At 41.1% G+C, this 20816-nt stretch overlaps 1 protein-coding gene across 2 annotated transcripts; it reads right to left on the reverse strand.

The window, feature by feature from the left end:
- Positions 1 to 1817: 1817 nt before the first annotated feature.
- PARD6B (par-6 family cell polarity regulator beta) lies at positions 1818 to 20476 on the reverse strand. Of its 2 annotated transcripts, none has more exons than XM_055090703.1 (3): positions 20134 to 20476; positions 15259 to 15481; positions 1818 to 5116 (listed from the first exon to the last, which is right to left on the reverse strand). In XM_055090703.1, the coding sequence occupies exons 1-3, from the start codon at positions 20185 to 20187 to the stop codon at positions 4287 to 4289; spliced, it is 1107 nt and encodes a 368-aa protein (XP_054946678.1). In that variant the 5' UTR covers positions 20188 to 20476; the 3' UTR covers positions 1818 to 4286. The 2 variants fall into 2 exon arrangements, with proteins under 2 accessions (XP_054946678.1, XP_007128091.1); XM_007128029.3 differs by having other exon boundaries at positions 20122 to 20476.
- Between the last annotated feature and the right edge of the window lie 340 nt (positions 20477 to 20816).

Genomic DNA, 20816 nt, shown 5'->3' on the forward strand with positions numbered 1-20816 from the left:
TTATACTACAGTATCTTTAAGATAGTGACTCACAATTTACCTAAAACACCTTAGTTTGTGCCTGCTGTCCTGGCATAATTATAAATTATAGTCACTCATTTTCAGCCACTTTAATTTCTTTTTATAACCAAGTACCGTATGAATAAATATGCTTTGTGGACAAAAAAGAATTTTAGCCTTTAAAAAAAAATAAGAATTAATTTATGTATTATTTGTATAATTGAAAAAATTTTTAAGTTACCTTTACTAATACTATATTAAATAACTTTGTTATCCATCCCTTGGGATTATAATGAACTAGATAACTATAATGAACTAAAAAAAAGATTTTCCATTACACAGAGAACTAAGAAAGCTTTTTAAAATGGGAAAACACCTAAATACAGCTTGTAAATAAAATACAAACTCTATTTAATATTAATTTATAAAATACACATCAAATTTTGTAAAGTAACTGGACAAACACATTACCTTTTAAAAATATATTATGTAAATCTTGTTTACAGGGAAGAACTTGGTAGACACACTAAAGGCTTTTCAATTATTAAATCTAACAGACTAATTTCCTTTCTTTTACCTTGTAATAGCTAGTCAGACACCCACCCAATTACAGCACTTAACTAGCATGTAATATAGCTAGAGGCACAACTAATGTATGCTTTACCGTAGTACAGGTAACAGTCACCATCAGCAAGTGATATGCTGTCACAAATAACAAGGTCAAGACTTTCTACGTCTTCTAAGTAAGGTGCTCCCCAATCTGCTGAGCTGCCAAAGTCACTGACACACACACAACCCTTAAAGCTTTGTCACCCACAATTAAACCTTTCATCAGTCTGAAAGATGAGAAAATCAGAGCAAACAACCAGTTGCTGGTAACCATTAATTCAAGCACCTTAAGGCAAACGACCAGAACAGGGCTAGCTTTTCCTTATACATTTCTATGACTTCGATGATTTTTTTCCTCAAATGTAATTTTTTACCCAGACTGGAAACTTGGAAGCAGCAAGGATTTAGGATACAAAGAGCACTGGCGTCGTATCTGGGGATGAAAAGGATCTTTTAGTTCCATACCATTGTTTCATGGACCCTGAAACCAAGTGCGTCAGGTACTGAGTGCAACACAGTCTGCACCAATGGATGATGTAAAGGGTTTTATGTACACGATGTTGAATTTTTACTCAGAAGACTTTCTATCAGTTTTTAAACTGGCGGAAGGAGTCGGTTATTATCCTGCATGCTGGATGGCAGAGGAGTTAGTGCAGAGATCGACTTAGCCAATGACCGGGTGACTAATTTGGGATTAGACTTGGCTCAGGAAGAGGGTCTGCTTTATCTCAGGCCTTTTACCGTGTTCAGTATAAACTGAATTCAATCCATATAGGCAATACCTGTACCTGGGGTGGTAATAAAAAGTATAACTAAGTGAATTTGAATTCAGAGGAGAAACTGTCACTTTACAAACAACTTTTGTCGTATTTCAAATAATCTTAAACAATGTAAGTGATAATTCTAGATGGATATCACGCATAACCTCTCACATTATCAGAATTTAACTACATTTTAAATGCCCTAACCCTAACCCTAACCCGGGCCCTCGGCAGTGCAAGCGCAGAGTCCTAACCATTAGACCGCCAGGAACTCCTGGTGTTGATCTTTTAAAAATTAAGGAAGCCAGGATCTTGTCATAACCTTATCAATTTTCTCCCTACCCATTTGCTGTAATGGGTGCTTGGTAAATATTTGTTGGGTGACTTTTCATATATTTGCAGACAAGAAAGTAGCCTTTATACAAGTCTATCTTTATTTGTAAAAAATAATATACAACTAAAGCTAATTTGATTTTTAAAATCAAAGCTCATTTAGTGATAATGTACATTTTATAATAAAATTGTAGTAAAATACTGACATTTGATAGTTTAAACAAAGTAGCATTCATGTAAAAATCATGTTGCATGTAAAATTTAATTAGAAAATCCATAGTTCACAAAAGTACATATATTTTGTTGATAGCTCATGAGGACATTATCATAAATTTACTTAAGATACAGAACAAAATTCACAGTTAGCTTGACATTTAGTACTATAAAATTTTATGCTGAGTCCACTGATAGTTTTGTTAATAAGGTACACTTGAAATAATTCAGACTACCAATGAATCGACATTTTATTGTATAACCAAGATCTATTGGTTTTACAATACGTCTAGTAATCAATTCTTTCACCAATAATTTAAATGAGAGATCCAGCTGAAAAGACCGTCGACATATACCCTTAGTGGGATAATTAAAAAGCACTAGCAGCTCTGATTTCCATTTTCATGAATACATACAAGACAAATCTGTATTTTACAGTTAAAAGTTGTACAAAAAGTCAAGCCCTGAAGTATTTCTTCCCCTAAGAGAAAAGCTCTGATGTTAAAACTTTGTTAAAAAAAAAAGAGAGAGAAAGAGAGAGAGGTAGTATGTGAAAGTATTTTTACTTAAAATGTTGAAGCCCTGCACCGCTTAAAATATAAAAGAAATGTAACCTTCTACTTATTAACATTTTGCCATTCAAGAGCCAAATTTATAGGGCTTCCCTGGTGGCGCGGTGGTTGAGAGTCCGCCTGCCGATGCAGGGGACGCGGGTTCGTGCCCCGGTCCGGGAGGATCCCACGTGCCGCGCAGCGGCTGGGCCCGTGAGCCGTGGCCGCTGAGCCTGCGCGTCCGGAGCCTGTGCTCCGCAACGGGAGAGGCCACAGCAATGAGAGAGGCCCGCGTACCGCAAAAAAAAAGAGTCAAACTTATAGAACTCAACAGAATGTTAAACCTGGAATGCCATTTAAAAATAGTGGTTATATAACTGGAAGAACTTCAATGAATTCAACAAAAAGTACACCGTATTACATAATGTTGTGCAGTTAAGAGTTTAGTGATACGTTTAGTGGTAAAATGTGAACAAAATACATTGAAGTATTCTGAGTCAAGAGAGCTTCATTTAATCAACTTTACTTCATATACTTTTACCATATAGAGAAAATATCCTTCAAAACGGAGTCATTTGATTCTTCATTGTTTTAATAGCACACAATTGTTATAAGGTATCCATTCTAGCCCTAGCATAAAATTAATCAATAAATAACTCTGAGAGAAATATCCATAAGTCACAGGGAACTCATGTAGTTCATACTAGTCTTAGTCTCTATATACAAGCTACTGTAGTGCCTGTGTGCCTCCATACAATGAAACCAGGCAAGGAACGAAAGTTAGCAGCCTTACTCTTACCTTGCTAAGTGGATGCATCGGAAAGTAATAAATAGCCTCATAAAATTAATCGAGATACACTCTACCTGTCAAAGGTGAATACGACATACTTTTCATAAAGTGTAGGCAGTGTTCCTAGAAATCCCATTAAGGAAAACCCAAAATTTTCATATAAAAAGTGCACAAGGTTGTCCTGTGTGTAAAAATCTCTTAGTTTGGGTGCATTTTTTTTTTTTAACGAAAATAACTCACACTACTCAAATACATTAAAAGAGTAAAAAGGCAGACAAACAAAATATACACACAAACAACAAAAGGAATGATTTCTAATGAGATCTGGAATGAGGACAAGAAGAGGTTACGGGAGAGAGTCTCCCGTATCACCAGAGTCGATGGAACTGCCTTTCACAACATAAGTGATGCCCAAATGGAATGGGTTTGTAAATATGAAAGCTACAAGATGGGCAAACACGGACCTGAACAACCGTTAGAGTTTCTTAATTCAGGAACATAGCTTCAATGCTTTATAACTTAGGAAGCAACCCCTAAAAACAGTCAATTGATTTGATTTCTTAGAAATTAGGGGGGAAAAAAAGCATTTGAAAAAATTACTCGCTACAATTAGCAACAGAGGAACAATATTAAAAAATCAAAATACAACATGGGGAATATAGGAGCCAAGGTCCCAAAGTATCGAAAGATAGACTCAGACTTCTTCACGTTAGAATTAAAACGGAAATGATCTAGTCCTTATGTGTAGTTCTGGGAATGTGCTCTAACATCCAGTTCTCTATAGACAAAATAGCAAAAGCACATCATTTCATTAGCAAAGGCCCCTTTGTTTTAGACTTAAATTCACCTCTGACCCACCGAAGTTTATATTAATTATCAAACTACTATTTTAATAACATTTTAAGCTTGCAATATATTTTTTTCATGCCTATCCCAGATCACTGGTTCAGAGGTATATATGCTTTAAACTAGCCAAATTTACAAGTCTCCATGGCATCCTCACTCAGAAAACATTCAAACGTGATGGTTTCATAGTGTTATGATTGTTCCATCTTCTTCTAAGAGTTTCTGATCTGGAGCACGCGTTTCAAATTCTGTGTTTGTGCCACTTGCTAAGGGTGCTAAGCTCACTTCACTAGAAGGAATAAAACCGTTCTGTCCAGATTCAAAACTGAGTTCTATTTGTGTTAATGATTCCAGGCTCTCGGTGTTATGAACAGCCTTCGGGATCTGCTGTGGCACACCATTGTCTTCAATAATAATGTCATCTTCATCGCTGTCTTCATCCTCTGGCTCAAAGCTCGGTTCGATCTGCTGTGGATAGCCAGGAAGGCTGTTGTCAGTAGACTGGCCAGAGCTGCCGGAAGTCCGACTGTTCCTAATGACGTTATTCCTCTGGTTTGCTGGTCTCACTGTGATGATGAGGTTGCGGCTGTTTGCAATCATCATGTCAGTTACTTGATCTAGACTCTTCCCGGAAACTTCTATGCCATTAACTTCTAAAACTTCATCATTAACGGCTAATAGTCCTGTGCTTTGAGCCAGACCTCCTGGCACAAGTCTGGATATAAAGATCCCTGGGACCTTCTCTAAGCCATGGGGTGTCACCCTGACACTGGAGCCGTCCCGGATGTAGAATCCTAGGGGTTTCTCAGTGCCATATTTGTAAAGACGGACCCTACGATGTGTTTCTGGGAGAATATCCACGTCTATAATAGAAGACACAGGTCTGAAGTCCTGGGGCATACTAATGACTATGTGTGGCTTTTTTCTATGGTTGTCAGGACGCAACACATTGGTTAAAACATTCTTCTTCTTTATTAGTGTGTCTGTACCAAAGGCACTGTAGTCTGCTTCTTCTGTTTAAAAATAAAAGAAAATAATTATAGAAATGCTGTAAAAACGCCCATTTATCTATAGTGGAATCTGTACAGAAAGGATAACTCAAATATATTTGGTACATAAACAAACTCGTTAAATATCAGCCTGTTCCTATCAGCTGAAAATGTAGTGCAGTAGTAAGACATGCTATACCAGAAAAGCCCAATAGGTGGCCCTCTCGAGTATTCACCATGAAGTTACCAAAAGTTGAAGTTAAATTTGATAAAGCTCAATGACTTAAACAACATTAAATACGGCAGATGAAATTCTGATAAGCCTCACACACACATTCTTAAACACCATTTAAAACAAGTTATTTACATTGTATTTTCCCTATGTTTGTTTAAACACCTCCAATTTGCATGTTTATCATATTTGACTCAATGACACGAAATTGGACACTTCTGAAGCTCAAATACCTGTATTAGAGTCTGGGCAGACAGTGTACAGGCAGACCTCTTTCTACTGCACTTCGCAGATAATTGTGTTTTTTTACAAATTGAAGGTTTGTGGTGACCCTGCACCGAGCAAGTCTACCGATGCCATTTTTCCAACAGCATTTGCTCACTTCGTGTCTCTGGGTCACATTTTGTTAATTCTTGCAATATTTCAAACTTTTAAATTATTATACTTGTTACGATGCGCTTTGATCAGTGATCTTTGACATCACTACTGCAAAAAGATTATGACCTGCTGAAGGTTCAGGTGATGGTTAACATTTTTTTTTAGCAAAAAAGTATTTTAAAATTGAGTTATGTATTTTTTTAGACATAATGCTATTACACACTTAATTTGTGCAGGAATTCATGTGACTTGCGCTATCACAATATTTGCTTTATTGAACCCACAATATATCTGAGGTCTGCCTGTAATTAAATGAAATGGATAATACACATAAAATGATAATGTAATTAAATGAATGCATATCAAACACAGGAATTTTGGTCCTCTGCAAATACACTCTCCCTCAGTTTTCTGGGGGAGTTCTTAACCTTTCATTTTCACACTTTTGAAAGAGGCTGAGGTATAAGACAGAGACAACAGGGAGGGGTGAGGATTCTGGCAAAGCTGAGAGCTCCTGCCCCATTTAATGGCATGGCTTTTCTCGCTCCAGGCAGCTTTTCTTCACAGACTGTAGGAATTTGTGTGGACAGTCCAACTTGTCAGAAAGTCTTGTTTTTTTAGGTTAAAAAAAAAAAAACCCCAAAACTTCCCATTTTAAAATGCCGACACCTAATTAAATAACAACAAAAACCTGTTTGAGCAAAATAACGTCTGGGGGTTGAATTTATTCTTCAAGCCAGCAATTTATAATCTCTGATGTAAACTACGGAAAACAGGGCACTAAAACTAGATCTTCTTAAATCCCACAGCTGGAGGTAGACAGTCTACAAACACGTCTCATCAGAGGATGAGGAAACGGAATTAACAGCAGGCATAAAAGGTGAAATCACATTTCAAAAATAACTGGAATGGGGATAAACTAAAAAGTCACAATCTCTAAGGATGAAATAAATATTTAATAAGAATAAAAAAGACAAAAGTGCCCCCACCATCCCAAGAACTAGTTTAAAGTCCTAGTCTCAATCACTGCTGCAGACAACAGTAACATCACCAGACTGTGTCTGCACAGGGCTTCCACCTGCAGTCTCTTGTCACCTGACTCTCGGCCCCCCTGCCGGTAAGTATTACCTTTACTTTATAGACCAGGAAATTAAGGGTACAAAATAAACAAAATAAGGTACAGACAGAAGACTGGCCCCAGGTTTTCTTACTAAGGCCAATACCATACATGTTCAATTCACACAGTGAATGTTAAATGTCCACTGTGTGTCAGAGCCTGGAGAACTTCAGTATTCTTTTCTCAGTGCTGCTTGAACACTCTTCAAAAGCTAGTTCCAGATAAATGTACAAGACTAGGGGTACCAGGGGACTTCCCTGGTGGCACGCGCAGTGGTTAGGACTCCCCGCTCCCAATGCAGGGAGCCTGGGTTTGATCCCTGGTCAGGGAACTAGATCCCACATGCATGTCACAACTAAGGAGCCCACCTGCCACAACTAAGACCCAGCACAACCAAAAAAAAAAAAAAAAAAAGCCTAGTGGTACCTGATTTTGGGGCATTTTCCCCCCTGGGGATAATTTTGCTTCATTTATGGAGAAAGTACTTACACTGTGTTCTTACAAAGACAGAAATTTATTTATAATTTGGCTTGGGAAATAAATCGACTGACAAAAGAATCTTTTGGGCAAAAAGTAGCCAAAAATCTATCAACAATGATCTTCTACTGAATGTGTTTATTCAAAATTGTATATTTCATTTTACAATCAATTAAGAAAGCCCACACAATTTTTATATGGGAAATTCCAGACCATACAAAAAGAGAACAAAACTAAGTTGCCTACATACCTATTCATGGGAAACCTGACCAAAAAACCCCCCAAATCTGCATAATTTGGCATCGCATCCAGACTCTGTTTGAATGCTCTCTGCTAAATTCTCAAAAGCAATATGCCCCAGTACAAAGGCACCTTTGTTCTCCCATCTAGCTAATCAGTTTCCAGCCACTGGGAAAAGAAATATTTTGGCGGAAAGCCAGGGTGCAGGGTGTCGGTTTAAAGTGTAAAGGTGAACATCTACAGGGAACAGGGCTGACGTTCCACCTGAGCATGTCTGTCAAAGTACAAAACTCAGAAAGAGACGGAAAGTTGGAATCCTGGCTCATGGCAACCTTTCACTTGTATAAACCCAGGCTTATGCAACAGTATGCGATATAGGCTCAGCGACACCTCACCTATCCCGAGCCTGACAATCTCAGCTCACCGAAACAGACAAGGATCTACCCCTGGAATGCGGCCAAACAGCCAAACTGGATGTCTTACTTCCTTACACACAAAAAGCCCCTGTGCTTGACTCACAGAGGAAGGGAGCCCTGAAGGGCCTCCCTCTGAGCCTCTTACTTTTTAAACATTAATTCCAACAAACCCTGGTTATCTCATTCCTCAGCTCACAGTCTTAAGTCACAGTCAGGGGTAAGGGTCCACTAGTGAGTGGCAGGCACAGATACAAAAAATAAAAGCCTAAAGTGAAGAAAGAGCAAACCTGAAAACAAACAAAACAAAAGCGTTATATAAATCCCAGCAGCATCTGTGTACAGTGACAAAACAGTAACAGTTCATGATAGAGTCATCAAGAAAGTTCAAGATTATGACCCATTTCAAGTTCAGTAGGAAGACAGGGAAGAATGAAATAATTTTTGAAATTGTTCTAATCAAGGGGTGGACAACCTTTTTCTGTAGAGTTGTACAGTAAATATTTTAGGTATTGCAGGTCATACGGTCTCTGCTGCAAAAGCAGCCACAGGCAATACAGAAAGGAGTGATCATGGCTGTGTTCCATGAAAACTTTATTTATAAAAACAGCCAGCATGCCTGAGTTTGCCAATCCTTGTTCTAATCCAAAATGGTTAAATGAAATAGATGTGGCAACTTTAAAAGGATTAAACATCACTTAAAGCAATATTCAAAGTCTGCAGATCCCTTCACTTCCTAATATAAGAAAAATCAATTGCCAGATACTTAAGAAGCACCTGCTACTATGTGGCTAGACATCGCTGCTATCTGCTGCAGATCCAGTGCATAAAACAGCTAAGGTGCTTGCTTTCATGGTGTTTACAGACTAAAATAGATGGCAATTAACAAAGAACTTGAAACCATTACATTATTACAAAGGTGCCAAGAGCTGTGAAGTTTGTGTCAGTGGGAACTCAGCCGGGTCTTCAGGGTAAGGCAAGGCTTCTCTGGGGAGTGTGGTTTATACTGAGATTGGAAAACAAACCAGCAGCTAATCAGGTAGAAGGGAGGGAAGAACTTCCAGGTGCAGATACAACAAATACAAAGCCGGGCAGGATGGGGTCCTCGGAGGAGACAGTCAGAAGGCAGGGTGGGAGGGGAGAGAAGAGGAGGAGCTAGAGCCAAGTCAATGCAGCCAGCGCCCTGCAGACAGACAGGGCCTCCGGGGAAGTAGGGAGGATTACGGGATTCAGCCTGAGGGCAAAAGGAAGAAAACCAAGGATTTTGGTTTTTCTACAAAGCTCACTCTGGCTGCAAGCTGGAGAAGGGAACTGTGGGGGAAGACAGAGGTTACTGCAGGTAATTTAGGATGGTACCTGGCCTGGAGCAGAGGCAGTGGAATGCGGAAATAAGTTTGAAAAATAATTAGAACACATTTTTTTTTTTTTTTTTGGCAGTACGCGGGCCTCTCCCGTTGCGGAGCACAGGCTCCGGGCACGTGGGATCCTCCCAGGCCAGGGCACGAACCCGTGTCCCCTGCATCGGCAGGCGGACTCCCAACCACTGTGCCACCAGGGAAGCCCCAGAACATATTTTTAATAGGCTTGGTGACTGAAAAAAAGGTATGTGTCAAAGGCGACACCCAGGTTTCTGTCATAAGCAACTGGCGTCACATTCTGAGCTGTTACTCCACAATTTCTTCTTTTTATTTTATTTAATTTTTTTATTTCTGGGGCCGTACCTTCTGTTAAACTATTTTTTACAATTTAATTACTATTAAAATGTATACTCGTTAGACCATTTCTAAATTAAACCCTGACTCACTAAAATATAACCTTAAAATACAACTCCCAAATAACATCCAATGCACAGTAAAGTTCTAAGAGACAGTTTAAGTGGCTGCCCAGTTCCAGGTGTCTGGGCCACAAGGCCATGTCCTAACACAGATGAGGCTTAAAGCAAGGCCCTTCTGGTGTTTCCAACATACTCCTTTGAATAAACCCATGATGCAAATGTGTTTGTCTGATGGCACACAGAAACAGACTGTGACACAGCAAGAAGTTGTGGTGTAGGTATTCTGATCAGATCTGGCGAGAAGTCCGTGCAGGTCAATGGGCCTCAGACTTGGCTGATCTTCACAACGGGCTTTTAAAAAATACACATTTCCCTGGCTGCATTCCAAACCTACAGGAATGACCTGAGTACTTTTTCTAAAGGTGCAACCTTTAAATATTTTCTGAGATTGTTTACCATACAATAACCACCTGAACAACAAGAGAAGAAAAACTCTCTTTTTCCCTCAAATAAATGAGGAAATTCTAAACTCTGACGGGGGGAGGGGGCTGGCAAAAGCCCTAGGATCCTCTGCGAAAGTAACTTTTAAAATATCAGGTTTTTTGTTTTGTTTTTGCTTTCACAATAACAGCCCTGGAAATAGAGTCTGGGTTTTCTCCTCTAACAATAAATTATTGTAAAACATAAAACTTTTCAAGATACGCAACGACGCTACCCCTGAGTTCAAGCTATGAAGTGGTTTATGCTTTCAATCGTGAGCTTTCACTTCAAAGAAGCTTTATTTGGTAGAGGGTATCAGATTTTAAAAGGTCACATGGTTTTAAAATTTAAAATCGTTTTCATATCTGTCTTTTAAAAAAATCGCTTGATGCCACATCAAGTGCAACTGCTGCCCTACTGGTTCCTAAACTGGAAGCAACAGGCCAGTAAAACAGAAAATGTGTTGTAATTAAGCAAGAAAGTGTAACTGTACTTAATGCCATGTTTTACATTAGTTTCCTGAATTTAATGTTCATTAAAGTTTAAGTAAAATCAGCTTTCTACTTAAGCATCTGTTGAGCTTTGTTTAAAAGAAAAAAAGTATAACCACGAACTACAGGGCACTGTGTAACTCTGTAAGACAGACAACAAACATGTTAACTCTACCTAAATAACCAGAGGGTAATCTGGTAAAGGTGGAGGTTGGGGAGCCCTAGCTAGGGTGGTCAGAAGAGGCCCCTCTGAGAAAGTCATCTGAGCTGAGAACTGAGGGATGCGGAGGCAGCCATGCGACCAGCTGCAGGAAAAGCGTTCCTTACAGAAGGAACAGCAAGTGCAGAAGCACAGAGACGGCAACAAGCCCACTGAGTCCTAGGGACAGAAAGAGGGCCGATGTGGTTGCTGTGAGGTGGGAGTGGGAGAATGGAGGAAGGAGATGGACGCTGTGGAGCACGAATCAAGACGGATTTTATTCTGGATGCGCCGGAAACCACTGGAGGGCTTTCAGCAGGAAGGAATCAACTGACTGACTTTTCATGTTTTGCTTAAGTCATATTTGTATTACAGTTACTTTTTTTTTTTTTGGCCGCACCGGGTGGCATGAAGGATCTTAGTTCCCTGACCAGGGATTGAACCCGCGGCCCCCTGCAGTGGAAGCATGGAGTCTTAACCGCCAGACCACCAGGGATGTCCCAAAGTTACATTTTTAAAAACAAAAATTTTCTGCTGAACACACTGCCTATTTCTAGATCAAATTCTAAGGGCTATGAATTATATTGGTTATTTACCTCTACAGCATAGAAAACTTTTGTTTACATCTAAACATATTTGAAAAGGAAATAGCAGAAGATAACCACCCTTAAAAGATGTTAGGATTAATCCTATGATCACTTAAGTGTTACAATTCCAGTAACAAAAACACGTGGTAGTATAATCCAACACCTATAATCTTTCTAACAAAGGGGATAATCCAACAAGTTTTGTCAGATGGCAGTAGTTTAAAAATAGTCATTCTATATTTAAATACATGTTCCAAACAGTAAATTTGTAACGAAAATTACAACTGCTAACAAGACAGGCCTTCTAGTCAACAACAATGATTTAAATTATTCTGCTTAAAATGACAAGTGCCACTCCAATGTTTTGTCTTCTCCAACATTCTATACATAGCTTTCTAAGAACCAGCCCTGCTTCTTCATCTCAGCTAGCCCTTATGGCCACTCCCCAAAATTTCAACTATCACTTTTCCACAGACTTTCAGGTCTTTGATCAGCCTCTAGATTTCCACCCTAAGCTCCAGCCCATCATTTCTGATTTCCTACGGGACAAGGTTGAAACTCGCCAGCCAGATAAGCTTTTTTTTTTTTTTTTTTTTTTTGTGGTATGCGGGCCTCCCTCTGCTGTGGCCTCTCCTGTTGCGGAGCACAGGCTCCGGACGCACAGGCCCAGCGACCATGGCCCACGGGCCCAGCCGCTCCGCGGCATGTGGGATCCTCCCAGACCGGGGCGCGAACCCGGTTCCCCTGCATCGGCAGGCGGACGCGCAACCACTGCGCCACCAGGGAAGCCCCAGATAAGCTTTTTTGTCCTATAACCAAACCAATTTTCTTTCCAAGTCAATCTCTCTTCCAGACTGGAACTGTTTTATGGCACCATCAGGCTCAAATCCAGAAAGCTATTTTCCTCTGGACACCTCTTCAACCCTCTGCCATCCAGGGGGGAGCGCAGTGACTCTCACATCCTCCCCTTTATCTTCCTCACCTGGTCTCCCGCCCGGGCAGCTTCTCAGCGTCTCTCACGCCCCTGCTCCTTGCTCTCTCTCTCTCCTGTAAGACTGCTGCATACTCCAATTCATCCTGAACAGCCAAATGAGTCTTCCTGAAGTAACACTCTAATGGTACCACACCCCTGTCACATACCTAGGAAATCCATCTTAGGCGTCTTTGGGAAAATGAATTTGTGTGTTTGTAAAGTATTTTGTAAATAGTCAAGGGATACAGATGTAAGTTACCCTACCCTTGGAGGTTTATTTTGTTGGCGGACTTTAGTTCCTCCAAACCCAGAAGCAAAGATACACAATCAGTGGAATTTCAAAGCCCTAGGAGTGGTCCAATGCTTATCAACTGATTGGAAATAAAGTTTCACCTTCAAGGGTAATTTCTACCCACTCTCTCAAACTGCTTTCTGGGTTGGTTTACAAACACAGTAAGGCGTTTATTATCCCACCAATACTGGGCTTGTGGCTCTCATGCTGCCTTTCCAAACCTCTTCATTTACCAAAGACAAAGGAACAAATGGCACACACCATGGCCATCTACAGGCAGACACAGATAAACACACACACACGGAGGAGTCCACAAAGTTAAAAGTTTTAGGGCTCAAAATACATTTCAATTCTTGCCATACAGAGTGGTTATTTTAAAATGTTCTTTTGCAAGACCAATATCAATGTTTACATTCCTTCAAAATAATGACTTGCTCTCTGATTTTCCAGATAATTCACTAGTTTTATTTCTGTGAAAAATGCCTTAAAAGGAAAGAAAACATTCACCGGAGGCATACTACATGCCAGAGCACTGCATTGAGCTCATTTAAACTTCCCAGTAATCCTATGAGATAGTATGTTCATTCTATAGATAAAGACACTGCGACCCAGGAAGAATAAACAGCTTTCCTTCAGGTACCTAGTAAGTGGTACATACAGTATTTCAAAGTTAGTTGCTACCAAAAAAGTAGAATGTTTCCCTGACTCCAAAGTCATACTCCTTCTACCACATCTTTCTGAATGGACAAAATTCCATTCAACAAAGTGAAGATTCAATAAATTCCTAATTTCCATTTTTAAGAAATCTAAGAGGTTATAAAGTAATTAAAACCACAATCTTTCAGACTTCCCTGGTGGTGCAGCGGTTAAGAATCCGCCTTCCTGTAAGACTGCTGCATACTCCAATTCATCCTGAACAGCCAAATGAGTCTTCCTGAAGTAACACTCTAATGGTACCACACCCCTGTCACATACCTAGGAAATCCATCTTAGGCGTCTTTGGGAAAATGAATTTGTGTGTTTGTAAAGTATTTTGTAAATAGTCAAGGGATACAGATGTAAGTTACCCTACCCTTGGAGGTTTATTTTGTTGGCGGACTTTAGTTCCTCCAAACCCAGAAGCAAAGATACACAATCAGTGGAATTTCAAAGCCCTAGGAGTGGTCCAATGCTTATCAACTGATTGGAAATAAAGTTTCACCTTCAAGGGTAATTTCTACCCACTCTCTCAAACTGCTTTCTGGGTTGGTTTACAAACACAGTAAGGCGTTTATTATCCCACCAATACTGGGCTTGTGGCTCTCATGCTGCCTTTCCAAACCTCTTCATTTACCAAAGACAAAGGAACAAATGGCACACACCATGGCCATCTACAGGCAGACACAGATAAACACACACACACGGAGGAGTCCACAAAGTTAAAAGTTTTAGGGCTCAAAATACATTTCAATTCTTGCCATACAGAGTGGTTATTTTAAAATGTTCTTTTGCAAGACCAATATCAATGTTTACATTCCTTCAAAATAATGACTTGCTCTCTGATTTTCCAGATAATTCACTAGTTTTATTTCTGTGAAAAATGCCTTAAAAGGAAAGAAAACATTCACCGGAGGCATACTACATGCCAGAGCACTGCATTGAGCTCATTTAAACTTCCCAGTAATCCTATGAGATAGTATGTTCATTCTATAGATAAAGACACTGCGACCCAGGAAGAATAAACAGCTTTCCTTCAGGTACCTAGTAAGTGGTACATACAGTATTTCAAAGTTAGTTGCTACCAAAAAAGTAGAATGTTTCCCTGACTCCAAAGTCATACTCCTTCTACCACATCTTTCTGAATGGACAAAATTCCATTCAACAAAGTGAAGATTCAATAAATTCCTAATTTCCATTTTTAAGAAATCTAAGAGGTTATAAAGTAATTAAAACCACAATCTTTCAGACTTCCCTGGTGGTGCAGCGGTTAAGAATCCGCCTGCCAATGCAGGGGACACGGGTTCGATCCCTGGTCTGGGAAGATCCCACAAACCATGGAGCAACTAAGCCTGTGCGCCACAACTACTGAGCCTGCACTCTATAGAGCCCACGAGCCACAACTACTGAGCCTGCGAGCCACAACTACTGAGCCCACGCCCCTAGAGCCCGTGCTCCGCAACAAGAGAAGTCACCTCAATGAGAAGCCCGTGCACCGCAACGAAGACTAGCCCCCGCTGGCCGCAACTAGAGAGGGCCTGCGTGCGGCAACGAAGACCCAACGCAGCCAAAAATAAAATTAAAATAAATTAAAAAAAAAACCTGCAATCTTTCCAAAGTACACTTAGTGAACTGTAAAGGTGTCAATTAAACCAATAATATCACAGCTGTTTTAACTCACTTGTTAGTTAATATGGTAAGAAGATTCACACAAAATGTCTATTCATTAAATTTGTAGTGAATTCTGTGTATCCTATCAATGAGGAAAATAAACAACTTCTAATTCTAAAACAATTTTTCTAAACATTGTTACTTACCCTTTTTTTGTATAAAAATCCTAAGCAGTGGGTTGGCCGTTGAAACAGCTTTGTGATAATTATCATCGTTATTTATAGGTAGTAAATCTCCATGGATGTCTGCATAGCCTACTAAAACGTCAACATTGGGTATCTTATGAACATGTTGCAGTAATCCATAAAACTCCTCAAACTTTCCAGGTTTTGATCTTTCCAGTGAAAACCGACGAAATTCAGCTCCAAACTATAAATAAACATATTAATTTTAAAAAAGGTAACAGGATCCAATCTTAAAATGCATGACAGAAAAATTCACAGGCACAGTATTTCCCTTAATGAAGAAGACAGTTCCAATAACACAGTCTATTGTCAGAAACCTCATTATCAGGAGATAAAACAACATAAGGAAGGCAAAGGAATGTGTCTGCTCGCTGCTGCATCTCGGAAGGGCATTCCCTTCAAGAGATGCAGGCTCAACTTAATCCCTGGGGTACCCAGGCCTCACTGGGGACTGTCCTGCAGAGTGACTCAGCTCAAACAAACCCTGTCTGGAGCCCTGATCCTGACAGCAGTTATCTGCTCCTCACTCAGGCCATGGGGTAACAAAGATGTTCCTAAGTCTTTATTTTGACTGGTAGAAAAAAGCATCTAAGTTTCCTCCCGCATAAAAGGAATTACAATTTCACAGGAAGTGGCAAGAATTAACAGCAACATCTACAAAAAGGACTTTGAGCTTCTTGGCACTAAGGTACGATACAAATGGAGGTATGTCATAGAAGAAACAGGTCTAGAGATAAGAAGTGTCTTCCCTATGTTAATCTTAAAACACACACACACACACACACACACACACACAATACATTAAATATATGTCCTACAACTCTCCAATTAAAGCAGAAGTGTTTACGTGCTTGGCACAGTGCTAGGCCCTAGAGAATGGCCTGCACCAGAGCTCAGCAATTAGTGGGGAAAAAGAATAACTATATGAGAGGCATTAAGGGATCACACAAACAGGGAGGATGACACTTCCATCATGCCCAATATTTATCTCCACAATTCTGGTTCTCAGGTCTGCTTCCCTACTCTAGATTCACACCTCTGACTTCCAAACGCCAAATTATTTAAGTGGTTCTTATTCAACATGAAGGACTGGCTTCATCTAGTCCATAATAAACAGGATCTATGACTTAACTATGGGACTAGCATGGCATTTCCTCAAATGTGGAAACGTAAGAAAGATTCATCAGCCTTCCTCAAAAAGTGCCCCAGTCACACAAGTTTGGGAAATGCTACATAACTATAATTACACTCTTAGGAATCACTGTGGAGACCAGATATTAAACGCTCAGTTAAGTCCTGTGGTTGATTAAAAAAAAAAAAAAAAAAAGTTTTTAAACAAATGTTTGCCAAATGTGTTTGACCACTGAACTCATTTTTCCTCTAAATATCTGTTATTGGCAAGAAACACTAATGTACCCCTAAGACAGCCTTAAGCATCTTGCAGAGAAAGTCTCTATCAGAATAATCTGAGCAGGTTACAAATGTGTCAATTCACTTCCCTAAGGATCCCACGGTCTCTCTGAACTCACTGCTTTTACTATCTCCTCTGCCTTGCTTACACCCACACTACTCACTAGTTTTAAATTAAAATAAAAAATTACTAAAACCACTTCTTACCTCTAACAAATTAAAAGTTTCCAAAACACATTCCTGAAACATAAGCACTAACATCTGTCAAGAAAATAAGGTGACTCATACCTAAAGCGCTCAAAAAGTGTAGTCACACCTTCACGTTTCAAAGTAAATAATAACTGGGGAACACCCTTCATATCAGCGTTAGTCTTATGATGTTATAAAAAGTCATAGTTTCTTCTCCATTTTCTTTATTCTGGTATCACAACATCCTAGTGCTTTCTGATTCATCTCAGGGTTTTATTACTTCCCCTGGTGAATGGGAGTAACATCTAATAATTGAATATTTTAGGGCTGCAATGTTTTTGCTAAAGCTTGTGGATAAAAATTCTTTGCTCAACATTTTTTTCTCTTGCTTAAATGTTATGATAAAAACAATGGAAAATTGTATGGCTTCACAAGTAGATGCGCCCTTTTGCAATATTAGCAGGAAAAAAGAAAAAGAGAAATTGTTATGCTTCTTGCAGCAAAACAACAGGATTAAGAGAACTTTTTACTACATGAAGAAAAATACTAAAATAGAGATAACATTAAGACCCAATCAACAACTATTATAACTTTTTTTACCCTGGTCTAGTTTGCCTTGGTCACCTAGAACGTGTATGGACACCTGTCTCCCAGCATCTTTTGGTACACTCTAGAAGTGAAAACTTAATTTTAATATTGTTTGCCCATGAATAAGAACTAGGAAATGTACAGCTCAAAGACTATTCCAACTGTTTAATAACCTAAGGTTATTAAAGGACATCACCTTGATTATTAAGAGCTTTTTCCAACTCTGGAGAAACAGGAAGATAAATCAGTTACCAAAGAAAAGTCACATGGTAACTGGTATCACAACTTAACTATAGTTATATTTGCCTTATCCATTACTTTATTTGTACCATTTTCCCCTTCCATGAGCAAAGATATGACGTTGACGCTGTTTTCTAGGCAGAAGAAAAAGAAATCCTGAAACGTGGATCTGTGCATTGCCAAGTTGTGGTCACAACCTCTTAGCAACCAGCTTTGTAAAAAGCTGTGATATCACCAAAGCAGTGAAAAAGGAAGTATTGTTTCACACATCTGTCCAAATATTTTTTAAATGGTAAAGATGCCAAGTGTTTTATTTAATCCATTAAAAATAAATATATATTTAAAACATAAGGTGTCACTGACACACTAGAAACAGCACCTCTACTGTGCCTATTTATCAGCAGCTAGAACACTAGTGGGACCACACTTTATGACATGCAGGTTCTCAGAATGCCTTGATTCTATTTAAGAGACACGGTTCACCAGAAGTCCGGTATGGCAGGTCAAATACATAATGGGTAGTATGGGAAAGATTCATAAACCAGTTGACAGACTAGAAGGGCAGAAAGCCTGGAATTCCAGTCCCCAAGTGCTCGAGGTTTCCTAGTCTGAGAGATAAATTACCATTTGACTGTATTTATCAGAACACCTAGAATCCCTACTAATTTTTTCCTATGATAAAAAGATTAAATACCTGCTACCAAGATTAGGACCACAAACTGCAGTTTAAGATTATGCAACATCATAAATGTCTTTCTTTTCTTAACCTCAACTCCCACAAACCCAAACTAGATTTATAACAGAAATGCCATGAGAAGGTTCAACCACTGGGCACGGAACTACCACCACTACACTGCTAGAGGAAAAGTCCTATATATTTTGAGTTATCTTAACCCTTAGTTCAAGCATGTCACTTCAATTTGCTATGGCAGTTCCACGGAGGACACAGGAGACAGCATATTCGTGAAACTGCTCTAACTACATTTCTATTCTTATTAAGCAGAAGGGTTTCTTAACTAGTACCTATTCTGATACACGAGTTAAGTCGAAAATAACATTTTAAAATAATGTGAAAAATGAATGCAGATACTCTTGATGTGATCATCTCAGTTCCAGCAACTTACAGAACTTTGCTTATCAACTCCAGATAATAAAAACCATTCTACCACAGGCTCCAGGGAGCCTTCCTACTCTACTTCACTGAAAATCACTCCTGGATTTTGCATTCTCCCCACCACCACCCCACCCCACCCCACCCCGTAGTCTTACATTCAATGATGTTTCATTATTTTTAAAGTTGATATGCTTTTACTTTTCTCCTATTCTTTCATGTGTTTTGATCTTCCCCACTCTTATTTTCAAAGTTTTCAGGGCCCAGCCCCTGTCCTCTCTTTTCTATTCTATAAAGCCTAAAACTTACTTTGTAAAAGGTTTTAAGGTTTTGTCATAAAAAGCACACCTTGTAGAAGTCATAAGCTTTCTGAGCCCCCGTCTTCTCAGAGAATCAGACTAGGTTTATCTAAGTCCCCTTTGGCTCTTCAATTCATGAAATGCTTGCTGAAAATATTCCCGTGGCCGCCCATCATCTTCAAATTCCATCTCAAAACCTCCGTTGGAAAGCATTCCCTCACTAATCCCTATACACCGTCCTGCTCAGGGAGCCCTGCAGTTTAGGAATTCTGTGGATACCGACGTAATTATCAGCAGATTGGCATACCGTTGGTCAAGAGTGAAAACACTTGATGTGAAAAAGGTAGCAGGATGGAATGAAGAGAGCACCCAGACTCAAACTGTGAAGTGCTACTCAAACGAAAGGCTATAGTGTTAATTTTAAAGATTAAATGCATACCAAAGTTAGTGCTAGAAAAATCTCTAAGCAGGAAGCAAAGCTAACTTTACAAGGGCTCTTGAGTTCCCTGGGCTCTCTCCTTCACCACTTGATGCACCCTTGAGCCACAGAAAGGGATAACATTTTGTGACCACGGGTGTTCCAAATACTCTACTCAGAGGCCAGGAGGTAGAATTCCTCCAAACCTTTCGTACCACGCTGCGCTCAAACGCCTCCCATCCTCGGCTATACCTCGGCCCTTACTTCCATCCTTGAACAGGAGTGATTTTTAAGGAGGTAGATTAAGCGCTCAGCTGGTGTCCTCCCTACCTGGGGCAGGAGCAGACACAACCCCCCACGCTCGTCCTCTTCACAGCAAGCGTATTATCCACCACCTCCTGCCTCCAAACCCACCACCGCACCCACCACGGTCCCAGACAGCGGGCAGCTCCTCAGGCCGTCCCCGGCCAGCCCCTGGCCTCCCCCAGGCCCCGGGAGCACCCCCCTCAAGGCCCTGGCCGCCGGTCCCCATCTAGCCGGCCGCTCAGCCCAGCCCGGGCCCCGCGCACCTTGCTCTTCACCTCCATGGTGCCCAGGCAGCCGCTGCCCGCTCCGTGCCGGTGGCTGCGGTTCATCCTGAGGCCTGGCCCGCAACGGCCTCCTCCAGCCGGGCCGTCCCTCGGAGCGCGGGGAGCGAGTGCGCGGCCGGCGGGATCGGGACTCGGCTGCGGCCCAGGCGCCTCCTCACAGGCACCTGCAGAGGGGCGACCGCGACTCGGGTCTCCGCGCAGTGCTCCGCTCGGCTGGCTCCTCACGCGGTGCGACCGAGGGTGAGACTGGCGGCGCAGCGGGCGGGAACGCGGCTCCCTCCCTCCGGGCCTCGGCGACGGCCGCGACGGCGAAGGAGGAGGAGGGGGCGGAGCACAGGGGACGGGCGCCGCAGCCTAGCTCTCAGCCGCTTCCCCCGCGAGCCCGCGCGCGCGCACCCCAGCCGGGCGGGAGCCGCGGCACGTGCGCGCGCTCACCTGCAGCCTCCGTAGACGCCTCGGCGGCTCGCGCTCCGCCCACACCCAATGGGAAGCGCGCACCTGCGCCCACAGAGCCAACCAATCGATACACGCCTCGCGCAGCGCGTGGGCGGGCCGCCTCCGCGAAAGTCCCGCCCGCCGCCGTACGATTGGTCCCGCGCTGCGAGGGAGGGGCGGGATCACCTGAAGCCGTGGACCTCCTCTCCCGACCTAGCAAGAGAGCTGGAAAGCGCATG

This window comes from Physeter macrocephalus, chromosome 14 (assembly GCF_002837175.3).
Source record: "Physeter macrocephalus isolate SW-GA chromosome 14, ASM283717v5, whole genome shotgun sequence".
In the NCBI taxonomy this organism is placed as follows: Eukaryota; Metazoa; Chordata; class Mammalia; order Artiodactyla; family Physeteridae; genus Physeter; species Physeter macrocephalus.